At 50.7% G+C, this 12,270-nt stretch overlaps 2 protein-coding genes across 2 annotated transcripts in view; one reads left to right on the top strand and one right to left on the bottom strand.

The window, feature by feature from the left end:
• Positions 1 to 18: 18 nt before the first annotated feature.
• LOC6523903 lies at positions 19 to 6,979 on the bottom strand. Its single transcript, XM_002099740.4, has 7 exons — positions 6,760 to 6,979; positions 4,665 to 6,704; positions 4,477 to 4,606; positions 4,289 to 4,419; positions 2,460 to 4,230; positions 2,197 to 2,405; positions 19 to 2,137 (listed from the first exon to the last, which is right to left on the bottom strand). The coding sequence occupies exons 1-7, from the start codon at positions 6,895 to 6,897 to the stop codon at positions 197 to 199; spliced, it is 6,360 nt and encodes a 2,119-aa protein (XP_002099776.1). The 5' UTR covers positions 6,898 to 6,979; the 3' UTR covers positions 19 to 196.
• A 495-nt stretch (positions 6,980 to 7,474) lies between these two features.
• The window catches only part of LOC6523902 (disheveled-associated activator of morphogenesis 1), a 33,760-nt gene continuing 28,964 nt past the window's right edge, over positions 7,475 to 12,270 (top strand). Inside the window, exon 1 of the mRNA XM_039377478.1 lies at positions 7,475 to 7,597. Coding sequence (XP_039233412.1) covers positions 7,490 to 7,597 — 108 coding nt within the window. The 5' untranslated portion in view covers positions 7,475 to 7,489. The remainder of the gene's footprint in view (positions 7,598 to 12,270) is intronic.

The raw sequence follows: 12,270 nt of genomic DNA, 5'->3' as shown, positions 1-12,270 counted from the left end.
ATTGAGCACACTCTTAAATACTTTTACATAACATCAACAAACCAACTTTTATTTACAACTACGAAGATAATTGTAGTATTATAATAATAATACAAAGTTAACAAAGATAACCAACTACATCTATAAGCTACTCACTATCATCCATTTTAACAACGAAATTCTTTACATATACATTTCAATCCAACGAGCTCCTCAATCATGAGCATTTCAGCCACGGTTCCAGTAATCCGGCTACTACAACTTCGTAGAAAGTGACGCGTCGGGCTTGAACCACCGCCAAGAAGTACATGGCTCCGGGCTGCCGACTGAGCGGCAAGCGTAGGGATAGCAACTGCAAGACCTCCCCATCTCCATTCTTAAGCTCTTTGCCAGCTGCGCGAAAGCGCGCAAAGTCCACGAATCCCTGCACACCGCGATAGATAAGAACTCTTATCCGGCAGCAGCCCTCCACGAACGCTAGCAGTGTCTCATCTCGTACCCGCAAAGATGTCAGATGGCGAGCTCCATGCTCCCCTGCCAGCGATTGAAAGAGCGATCCATTTGCGTGATGCAGTTGGATGTGGGCGGCTGGAGCAGTGGAGGGCGTGGTGGGCGGAGGTTCATCTCTTGGTGTCACCACGGTCAGCCGGGCGTAAAGAAGTCGCGGACGGTTGGCTGGCCCCACGGCAAGGCGAAGTGTTTGAACGGGTCTCCAGTCGACAGCTGGCAGAGGCAGAAACTGCTCTTTCCTGTCCGAGGAGGAGGCAGCAGGTCCCTCGTGGTCATCTTCCTGCCCATGAAGCTCTGCTTTGAGGTTTCTCAATCTCTGAATCACAGCATGTAGCTTCTCATCATCCCCCAAGCCATTTTCTTCGTTGGCCAGCGTGAGCACATCCAGCAGCGTTTGCTCCAGAACTTGCTCCTGGAACCCAGAGGCGTTTCCATCCAAAGCTGAAACCTCTCGCAACTCCTGCAACGTTGGCCAGATCAGCTGGGCACTCCGTGCGGCCAGAACTCTGGCCGGCGTGTTTGGCAGTGGAAGGGTCTCTGTATCTAGACGGCGTCGCAAGGATCGCAACTGGCGCATCAACTCCAGGAAATCCTCCACCAAGTGCTCGTCGAATAGATCACTTTCTGGAATACTAAGCTGAGTAATGTTCACCTCCGTCTGCAACCGGAACTCCAAGGTGTCTAGCAGACGTCTTCGCATTCTGGCCATCTCCGAAGGACTCAGTTCCTGTTTAGCCTCTTGCCACTTTGACCCGAGCAGAGACTTGATGGTGGGTCGTTGCAGATACTTGATAGCTTGCTGGTAACTGGGATTGGGGAGTGGTTGGCTCTTGCGCTGCTCGTATTGTTCTTTGATATTTCTTAAGGTGTCCGCTGATAGTTCCATGTGCTCAGTGGTCTTCGTTTTGTTTAGTTTCCAGCTCAGTAGAATGGGCTTCCCTTCACTGCAATTCCAGCGCGGCTCGGTCTGATCATCCTGCAACTCGTAGCTGGTCATAAAGGCAAACTCCTGGTTTGAGCTCGTGTTTCCCACTCTTAAAGCAACTGCCTCGTCCACGGGCCCGCTCTTGAAGGCTCCGGATCGATCGAATAACGATCCATTCCAGCGATGGATGCGGGTCCAGCAGCCTTGCTGGTTGACCAAGAGGTAAATGATACCCCCGGGTGCCTCCAAATCGAATACTCGGCGAATGTTCTCCTGATCCTTTTCCTGATTCAATTCGAATCTCTTTTGCAGCTTCTGGACTTTGTAAGGCAGGAGCATCCTGGCCAAACCCTCGCAGAACTCCCGGTAGCTCTCTTCTGCAGTTTGTCGACGTGGTCGCAGCTCGTCGCCCTGCTTCACCTGCAGTTTCTTTACGCGCCAGTTTCCGCTAATTTCCTGCTGCTCCCGACCCCTTGCCCATAGGCTTCCTTCGTACCAGTCCTTAAAGTCGAATCCGTTGAGGTTCTGATGCGCTCTTAAGAACGGAGCATGCAGTGTGTCAAAGTACAGCGGCGACTGCAGCCGCAGTGGATCTTCACCCAAAATGGCCACATCGCTTAGGTTTAGACCATTAACTGGAGCAGTAACCTCCAGGGATTCGCTGACAGTAATGCTAGACAACAATAAGGGCGTATCCACTTGCTGCTCTCCCGAAGGGTTAATCTGAGGATGTAAGTGAGTGTTGTGGATTATTTGAATACATAGTGGCGTGGTCAACTCACCATTAGAGTGTTGGCATACTCCTGGGATAGATTTTGACCATTTACATTGCCCCTCACCATCAGCTGCCCATCTAGGAGCAAATCATCTGCCTCTAGGGGATCACTTAGGTGCTGCTCCGTGAAGCGGGTGACAACCAGTGAGAGATTAACTTGGTTAAGCTCCTCCGCCTCCAAGAAATTACCGTCCAGCGATCCCCTTGCAAACGCAACTGAAATGCACATATGATTGAATGGAATCGTAAAAAGATAAATCTTGTACTCACCCTTTGGCTCTTGGAGATCGCGATCGACCCGAATAGTGTCCCGAAGCCACTGGCTCACATTGCATCCATTGAGCAGCTCTCCCGACAGCACAAGGCGATCTGCCTCCAGATGATCCATTTTAACATCAGCCGCAAAGCGAACAGGTGTTTCCAACAGCGTCTCCCCCTGTGAATCTATATAAATTAAATTCTCCAGGAGCTGTCCTAAGTTGAGTCCATTGAAGCGTGTGATGTGTGCTCCATCTTCAATGCGAAGTCGGCCTGTGAACGTTTTGTGACCATGCAAATGTATACCACGCTGCTGCTTGAAGATTAGCTGATCAAAGAGCTCCTGAACGGGCTCACGGCTGCCATTCTTCAGGTGGCCCAGAACCACTAGGCTTTGGAGCTCCTTTTTTGGAAGTTCGACGACTCCCCGATGCACGAAGCCTCGCGCGCTTGTATCCCAGCGGAGTAGTCTCTCCAGGTCAGCAGGGAAGTCCAGATCCCCGTTTATTTGACCATTCAGCTGCAGCTCCTCCACAAAGATGCGTCCCTGAATGCGGACATTTCCAGTGAGGTGCAGCGGGTTTAATTTGTTGGCCACATGCTTGAAGGGAATCCCATTCAGTGCAGCCAGTTGAAGTTCTTCTATGTAAACGGGAGCCAGGAAGCTTTTGGTGCCCTCGATTAGCACCTCGTGCCCGTCGGAGCGCGGCACAATGTCATTCAGCAGTTCCGGGAGCAGGCGCTCATTGAAGCTGCCCAGAACCTGCAGGTTCTGCTGGAACTGAGGAGATTCTTTCAGAGTCCAACGCGTCCTCAGTTCGTTCTGCCTATCCAACCAAACGACTTGCCTCTGAAGTTCGTGGAAGGCTCGCATGTTCAAGGTTTCGGCTACGTGCACCGAACCGTTGACGGCGATGCGCTCAACTTGGATGCGACCCTGAAGGATCAGCAGCGGCAGCTCGTCCAGTTGCTGCAGAAAATCCAGCAGCAGTTCTGCCTTAATGCCCTGCAGCTGGTTCGCTTGCACACCCTGGGGAAGAATGAGCTCCTGAACGTGCACTTCACCCGACCAAGTCCTAGGTTGCTCCTGTAGCACATTGCTCAGGTTTCGTCCATTGAGGAGTCCGCTACCAGAGACATCGTGGTTAACCTGCGCTTGCCCTGCCTCCAGACGACTAAAGTTCGCTCTGGCCAGATGAAGCGGTTCATGGACCAGCTGGTAGCCACTTGACAGCGGCACCTCGTTCAAGGTGCTATCAACTTGTAGTCGGGAGAAATTGGGGGCATGCCCAACAAACCGAAGGCGTGTGTGGGGAAAACTTAGAGGAATTGGCCCATCTAGTCGTACACTTTTGGAGAGTAGTTCCTCCAGGTGAACGCCGTCGTAGGAAGACTCTTTCCCAAGCTCCAGCCGATGGAAGTAAACATACCCTCCGAGTTGCGTCAGATTCGAAAGCGTTTGTGGCGTGTGCTTGGTAACAAAGTCGTTCAGCGAAATTCCACTTAGCTGATCATCTGCGACATGAGCATCTACTGGCAAAAGCAGCTGGTCAACGCTCTTGGGTCCACGTATCTGCAGTTCTTGGTCGGAGTTCGGCGAGAGCTGGACGAGATCTCCTAGCAGAGAGTCAAAGCTGTCGTTGTCCACTTTTTGAAGCAGCCGCACAGGGCCGCGCACAAGAAGCTGCTCGAAATGGCAGTCGGCACTGATGACACGTGACTCCAGCAGAGTGGGATTTAAAGGTGCCTCCTCGAACTGCCTTCCCTGGGCACTGCCATTGAGCTAGTTGGTGATACGAACTTACTCATAAGAACCAGTGGATGGCCATACAAATACGTACCTCCAATTCCTCAGAAACCTCCAAATGAGAGAAGGTTACCAATCCCGGCCATTCCTGGGAATCACTGAGTGTGATGACATCTTGCGGATAAACCGCGTTGATGGTTCCCGACGTGTCCACGGCATTGGCAGCTGTTGATGATAAGGAGTCTTAGAAGGAAATTCCTCTTTTCCGCTTAGAGTACTCACAAAGCGTTTGTGTAAACTCCTTCGGTGCCTGAACCACACTCGTCTCATTTCCCTGCGACCAGAGATAGTCTCCTGGAAAGCTCAGATCGTTCAGGGAGTGCAAGTTCAGTACGTCTTCGAAAATAACCGGCTGTAGGATGTCAAATATTCAGTTAGGGATTAAAAACACTGCCGAACGAACCACTTACTCCCTCTACATGCAACTGAGAAAGCTTGAGAGGCTGATGGCGCCACACCAGATCTTGGAGCAGCTTGTCCCACTCCATTTCGTTGATAAAAATGCAGTCCAAGTCCGTAGTCAACTTCAGAGATTCGTGGGATTCTGCACTCTGGACCGGAACGAGCTCCACTTTCGGGGCTTCCAGAAGTTCCAATTGCTCAACATTGAGCGTTCCCAGCGGCAAGTCCAGGGAGCCATTTTTGATATAGAACGTCGCATGGTTGAGCTGCTCCAAGATGAGTTCCGCAGCTTCAATGTCTTCTACCTCCAGTTGCTCGTAGTGAAAGTTGAACAGCGTCTCTGGCTGGCGTTTCGATCGCCTGGAACCCAATTCCCTGTCCAACACAAGAATCTGCTGGAGCAGCGAGTTTATATCCACAACAGCATCCGCTCCCGTCCAACGAGCTCCGTTTACAAAAAGTTCCTCAACGGTGCCTCCCTCGCTAACAACCAGTGGAGTTGATAGCTCCTCGTGGTGATGGCTCTCCGGTTTATCCTCCATCAAGAGCTGCTCAGCTAGTTGGATCAGCGTCTCCTGTTCGTGCACCCAATCCTGCATGAACTGGCGTATCTCCAGCAGGTCCTGTGCCTCCGAATTCCTTGCCAGCAATTGTGTTTCTAGCCGAAAAATGCCCGTAGGAGCCTCTTTCCTGGGCACCAGGACCAGCGGCGGCTGATTTAAGCGGCGGACCAGGACAGCTCCTGAAATGCCAGCTTCACGATCCTGATCCAGCATGCAGCCCGCTCCATAGCTAGTACCACAAGGTGGCGGCAAGCCCGCCTCGAAGGCCTCACCGTTCCAAACCAAAACCTCCAGGACGAGCAGTGAGTGCGTGTCAAAGGCAACTCGATGCTGGACGAGCAGGAGCAGGTCATCTCTGTAGCTGCGCACGGGAATGGGGAGGTAGTGGTCTACGAATCCAAAGTTCTGGCCGAGAATGGTGCGCGGCACAAGCTGGCCCTGCACGTAGACCAGGATCTGCGGCAATATTCCACCCAGCGCCAGATAGCTGCGTCCGCCCATTTGAAAGGCGGTAACGCCGGCCACCTCGGGGGCACTGATTTGTTGGCGCAGGTGCAGCGGTTGCCCCTTCGAGCTGCAGGCGTATATTAGAACCTCGTCCCACTGACCCACTGCCAGGAGCAGTTCCCTTCCTGCATCAAGAACGGCCAGGTTGGAGATCGCTTCTGCCATTTGCACACGTTGTGCGATCCAGAACTCCTCCGCCTCGAGATCATAAACGTAGACATTCAGCGTGTGATTTGCAACGAGAGCGAGGTAATCTTGTCCCTCCAAGTTGAAGGCTCTAATCTCGGTCACATTCGAGCCAATCGACCAGTGCCAGATGGGTGTCAGCCCTAGACTGGGCTCCAATCGCAGCCAGATAAGCTGATCTTGGGAAGCCATCACCAGCAAACCCTCCTGCATACGCAGTCTCCTGTTCCAGCGATCCATTCCTAGGATAGCGGTCATGGGAAAGGGGTGGCCATAGGGCTGCAACGGTGTAAAATCTTCTGAGAGAACCAGGAGGCCCTCCCGCTGCTGACCCACTAGGTAAACGCTTCCGTTGGCCTGCAGGGTCAGCCAGCGATCCACGTCCGTCGGCATGCTATAGTTGAGGAACTCCTCAATGCGACCCAGAATGAGCATGTCGCGGGTGCGCCTCTTGGACAGCTCCAGGCGCTGTAGCTGCTCCAGATCGACGATCTGCGATGTCGAATGCGACTCAACCACATTGGCTTCCTGTACAGTGGCGCCCAGTAGCTGCTCCTTACGGGACTTGGACACCTGAGCCGGGCTCTCCTTGCTGCTGCCCCTGGCCTTCAGCAGAGCTTCCAGCTGGAGGACCTCTTGGTTTTGGCCCTGGTGAGCCACCGCCTGCTGAATCTCCTGGCGAATGGCGGAGGCGCTGCTCAGAGAGCTGTGGTCCACCACCACCTTGGAACCCTTTCCAGGCGGTGGTTGGCTTGCCTGCTGGGTCCACGTGGGCGCCACCACCACTCCTGGCTGGGATCGGCTTTGAGTGTTAATTGAAAAGGCATCCAAATGCGATTTTACTTACTGGTGCTCCATTGTCGTGTTCTAGAGCTTTTTCTAGTTCGGCTCGCAGCTTGGCCACCTCGGCCTTTTGGTCGGTCAGAGGCCGCGGGGGGGCACTGGCTATTAGTGTGGGCCAGAGCAGCAGGTGCCAAATCAGCATTTTTCACACACTTAATTAACAAAAAACAAATTAACCAAACACGTGAGGCAGAAATGCAAGGGAAAAACTTTAAACCGTTTACCGTTTTAAAACGGTGCTGCCAGATCGCCAGAATATTTAGCCGAGACACACACCGCGCCAGTGTTGCCAGTGCAGAGCAGTTTGGATATTTGGTCACTTTGCCTTTATCAATTTGTGGTCTGGTTATCAACTTCCCTCATTTTCATTCGTGTTTTGAATTCGCTGCGAGCGGACGCGTTTTGTGTTTGAAGGCGATTGCGCGGCGCGCGTTTTCGCATCGTACAAACGTTGAAGTGCAACAAATCGGCGAAGCTGGCCCACAGTGATCGGCCTTAAATGCGCTTCTGCTGAAGAAAAGTGAGTCCTTAGGGTTAACGGTAAATGTGATTTTGTGCAAGTTTGTGGCTGCTTTTTTTTTTAAGTGCGCGGCGTTTTGCTTTTTGGGCGTGTGCCAAAATCTTTGCTGGAAAAAGGGAGCAAAAAGGAGTTGCAGGAGAGAGCGAGTGCGACAGAGAGAAGGAGAGAGAGGCGCAGAGAGCCTGCAAATGCCGTTTTACCGGGGTTGCGATTAATGCACTTATTGTGTTTATATTTTGCTTCGAATTTCCATTATCTTTGGCGTCCGCTTTTGGGCCACTATTACCGTTATCTTCGCACAGCTCCTGTTTACCGTTACTGTGTGAGTGTGAAAAATCAATAAAATTCCCTGTGCGTGCGCCCATGTGTGTGTGTGTGTGTCCAGCAGCCGGCTGACGTTGCTCTCTCTTTCCATCACTTCCTCGCTCTCACTTGCTTCCCTAGTAACTGTTCCTGCATCAACAACAACAACAACAGCAGCAGCAGCGGCAGCAACGCAGGCAGCTGCTTTTAATTTTGTTGTCGAAAAACGAACTAATTGCGTGAGTTAGTTAAGCTCGCGTGTTTAATTAGTTTAAAGTAACGCTAATGAAACTCGGCCAGCTCAGTGTTGTTGTCTTGCCAGCACCGCTGCAAACGAACGAGCAAACGAAAACAAAAGCAGCAATATTAATGGCTCGACGGTAAACAAAATGCGCGAATAAAAACAGTAAAAGGAAACAGAAATGGAAACGGAAACAAATCCATTGAAGCTGTGGGTGCGGAAGGAGAAGAGGAACTATCTTCTAATTGCATAATTGGGAATCGCACTCCTTTTCTGCCCGCCCTTCCCCTTTGCCCCTTCCCTCACTCCACTGAGCCCTAATCCAGTTTGTTTTGCTTTTGCACTTCGTTCTGCTCGAACTGCTTCCTGCGCCCAATTTCGTGCACTTTTTAGGGAATCAGGGAACTTTCGGCAATGACTCACGTTTCTCGCCGAGTGTCATAAGCGTGACTCACGGCCATGACCCCGTGCAAATGTGGCTGCCCTCCCACTCGCGCCTCCTTTAAGTGCGTCCTTGAGATACAAATCTCTCTCGAGTGGGCACTCAACATGCGAGGCAGCGAGACAGCGAGGGAGAGGAGCAGAGGAGGAGAGAGAGGGAACTCCTTTTTGGCGCCCATGCCGTCACTCTGGGGCGTGGCCAGTGCCCCTTGGCGATGAGCTCACCAGTAACAACAACAACAACGCATTTCCCGGGGGAGAAATCCAAGGAGGAGGAGGAGGCGGAGGAGCAGGCGAGGCTCACGAACTTGACATTGAACTGCGCTCGGGATTATGATCCGCTCGAAGACTTCCCCTCGATCGCCCCACCCCCGTTCTTCGGAGTCCAGATCCCGGACATCAGAGCACGATTTCGCGTCATCGTTCACGCTTTTGGTGCTTCAACTTGGATCGCAAACATTCCCAAACAATTTCGCATAGATTGGTGCTCGCATTTGAAAAACACATGAATAACTTATGTGAATCACTTGGCATGAATCCTTCGCATGAATCACTGTCTTCTTGAAAATCTAAATATTTGTGCTCCATAGTCACAACATGCTTGTTACATTGTGCATTCTACAGACCTTGTGCCCACTATTTCAAATATTGCCTCTCCAAGTAGTAAGTCATGCATACTCCATCTCAAAAAGCAGGGTATTCAGGAATCCTTGTGGCCGAGTCCAACTGGAGATGCCGCCGCCAGCTGCCGGATTGTCGGCCTACCCAAAAAAAGCAGGCAGCAAAGCTGGGAAGCAAGATCATGAAGAGGTTGCTGCCCCTTTTGGGCTGCGCCTGCGCATAAAATTCCTCCGCGTCCTCTCCGATTCTCCTTCCCATCTTCCCATCTTCATCTTCATGCCCAGCGCGTGCGTGGCGTTCCGCTGTGGTGAAGGGAACGGAGGCAGGAGTCCTCGTGGCGCAGGGGCAGTAAACCTGCCTCCAGAGGGGCAAACCAAAGGGGCACAGCCAAAGCCAATGTCGAGAATCGAAGGCGAAGCTAATTTATCGCTCTGAATTCGCTGTTTGGTTTTTTTTTTGCTTTTGTTTATGCGAACTTTTTATTTTGAAAGAGGCGAGTTGTAAGATTGCCATTTTTAGGTGTTTGTTTATCGGTTCGTTGACAACACGCGAAAACATTCGCAAGTTGGAATCGTTTGGATTCGGTGGTTCCAGGGAATTTGGAGCTGAAATCGGAGATTTCTTGTACCAGACCCCACTGTTTTGCCTAACTCGCATTCCCGCTTTTGCTTACTTTGCCAAACGTTCGAAATTCCCGGATGGGAACCAAATCTGGTATAAATAATTACAGATTTTTGGTTGTTTGTGTTTGATTCATGCGTAGAACCGTTTGTTCTTTCAGCCCATTCTTCTCGATCGGTTTCTCTTTTTGTTCAGGTCTTTAGATCTTCAGATCTTCAGATCTTTACCTTCAAGCACCTCGCACCAAATCGGCTCAAATTAGCATTAATGGCCTGGCGACGTCAATTAAACTCCGCTCGGTTCTTGATTGTTCCAAAGGCTAACGGAATAGGAATCCGAATCAGAATCAGAATCAGAAAACTCTGGGGTGACCCAATGGCACATGGGTTGTGTGCTGCTGCTGCTGTTGTGCTGCTCGATTCATAAAGTTTATTGCTCCAAATTTGCCAAATCTAGCATGAAATCTCTTGCCGCCAAGCAATTGATGGGACAAACCCAAAAGGGGATGGCACATGGGCGCCAACTCCCTACAAATGTCCGTAGAGAAGAGGAATCGGAATTGGAGCACCAGAGCAAATCGATTGCCCATCGTGCACATTGCAATTGAGGGTATTTGGTGATGATGGAAGATTGCTTTACTAACTTAATTGAAACTCATGCAAATTGGCCTGGCGGTTGGGATCAGCCTGAGATCATCTTCCAATTTCGCACTGGGAGGTGCGAGAAGTCTGTATTCCTAGAAACAGAACTTCTTTGGCCGATGTAGCTAGGCACTTAGTTCCTGGCTGCCCTTTCAAACTTTTGCATCTCCCCCCCAGCGAACGTAAGTTCAGAGGCAAAGGCACCCCCTCTTCCTTCCCTCTCTCTCTCTCATTGGGGAGAAGCCCTATGACGACCGACCAGCCCCAGCACCAGACACTCGACACTCAGACCTCCACACATCCACACATCCACACATCCACACATCCAGACAACCAGAGAACCAGACTGGCAGTCGGTGACATGTGTGCATATAGTAACTACGGGGCTGCAAAATGCACTCGACAGTTTACCGCTGCGGTCTCAATTAATTTCGCATTCAAATTGCCGGCAATTGAAACTAGGCAAAACTGATTTCATTAATTGCGCACTTTCCTCCCGATATCCGTACTCCAGTCTAGGCCCCTTTTCGCGTTCCGCAGTTGCAGTTGCAGTTGCATCGTAATGTTTATATGCAACATACAATAAAAGTTGAGGGCTCCCAACAGGTTTTTCGATGCTGCGTAACTCGAGATGCGCTGAAGAATGCTGCTCTTCTTCTGTATTGACTAAACCATTAAGTGATACACATAAATGCACACCTATAATTACGCATTCTTAAAACACAAATAAAGTCAATTCTGTCTATTTCCAATTTCGAGGGCGAAGACAGAAAGCACATTTGTCATAATTTTGTAGGGCGCTTTCGTTCTCTGGTTTATTTATACATTTCCAAGCAATTAAGCTCAAGTTCTTTATGAATGCCAGGCGATGCCAAGAGCGAAAAGAAAGTGAGATCTAATTTTAGTTCCTATGCTCGAAAATATGATTTGACAGCAGAGTTCAGTTCAGTAGAATACTGAAGAAGAAAGTATTGTTCCTGCTTCCGCTAAATAAATGTACGCCAACGAGAAGCCAGGGACTTCAGAGTGCCATCGATACCATTTCAGCGACATTCCCTCCCATTTCCATTCCCGATCCATTTCCATTTCCATGCTGCTCATCTCGAGGCCTGGGCAGCAGAAGTAGAAGTAGAAGTAGAAGCAGAAGCAGGAAGCGAACTAAATATAAATCCAAGTCATGGCCAGGCCACCATATGTGGGTTGTGGCATGGTCGCAGAAGGCGTGGGCGGGGGCGGGGGCGGTGGATAGTCCCTACAAGGCGAAGATGCTGGTCCCGGTTCTCCCGACTCTCTCGTTCCCAGCACCACAAGGCGGAAAGCGGGGTAGGATGTCCATTAAATGATTGCCACGATCTATTAGCGGACGAGGACGAGGGAGGATCGGAGGATCGGAGGATCGGATCAGATCGACAGATGGTTAAAAATAGAAGAGGGACAGCCGGCAGACGCTCTCTTTCGGAATCTTGATTTGCGTCTGCCGTTGAAAGGCCAAGCGCCAGGCAATGGCACGAAGATCGAGGCTCCCAGTTCCTGTTACCAATCGAAATTGAAGGGCTTTGCACTGGGAGAAAGCGGAGAGCAATGCGCGACCAAGAGTTGATAACCCCACTTATGCAGCCCTTCAATTTCGTTCGGTGCATAGAAGTCAATCCCTATGCGATGTTCAGCTCGATCTCTTGTCTGCTCAGATGTTCATATTTTCTACGTGAATGTCGATCCCCTGACATGCAAAATTGTGCGCCATTTGCATGGGGTTGTGTGCGTGCCCGACAGTTCTTAACAATTGATATCGAAGTACAGAATGATTGATGGCAAATAATAAGAGGGGAGCAGTCGAGCAGCCGAGCAGCCGAGCAGCCATTGGAGTCTAGAGGCCCTAGAACCATTTGCCTGCTCCAAATTTGAATGTTATCCAGCGTGTTTTACTCACCAACACTGCCTTTATCGGATTCGCAAATATTTGCCCATTTCGTCATGTCGGGATTGCTGGGGGATAAAGGGGCTAAGAAGCCTCTTATCGCTGGCAAATGTTTGAGCGGCCAGCGAGAAGCTATTTGAGCTTCGCATTTTTGGTCCGCGTTGCGCATTTTCTTCTACGTGCCATTCGCTGCAGAGGTTGTGTTGCTT

This window comes from Drosophila yakuba, chromosome X, assembly GCF_016746365.2.
Source record: "Drosophila yakuba strain Tai18E2 chromosome X, Prin_Dyak_Tai18E2_2.1, whole genome shotgun sequence".
Taxonomy (NCBI): domain Eukaryota; kingdom Metazoa; phylum Arthropoda; class Insecta; order Diptera; family Drosophilidae; genus Drosophila; species Drosophila yakuba.
Note: the sequence above shows the minus strand (reverse complement) of the source record. Positions and strands in the feature narration are given on the sequence as shown.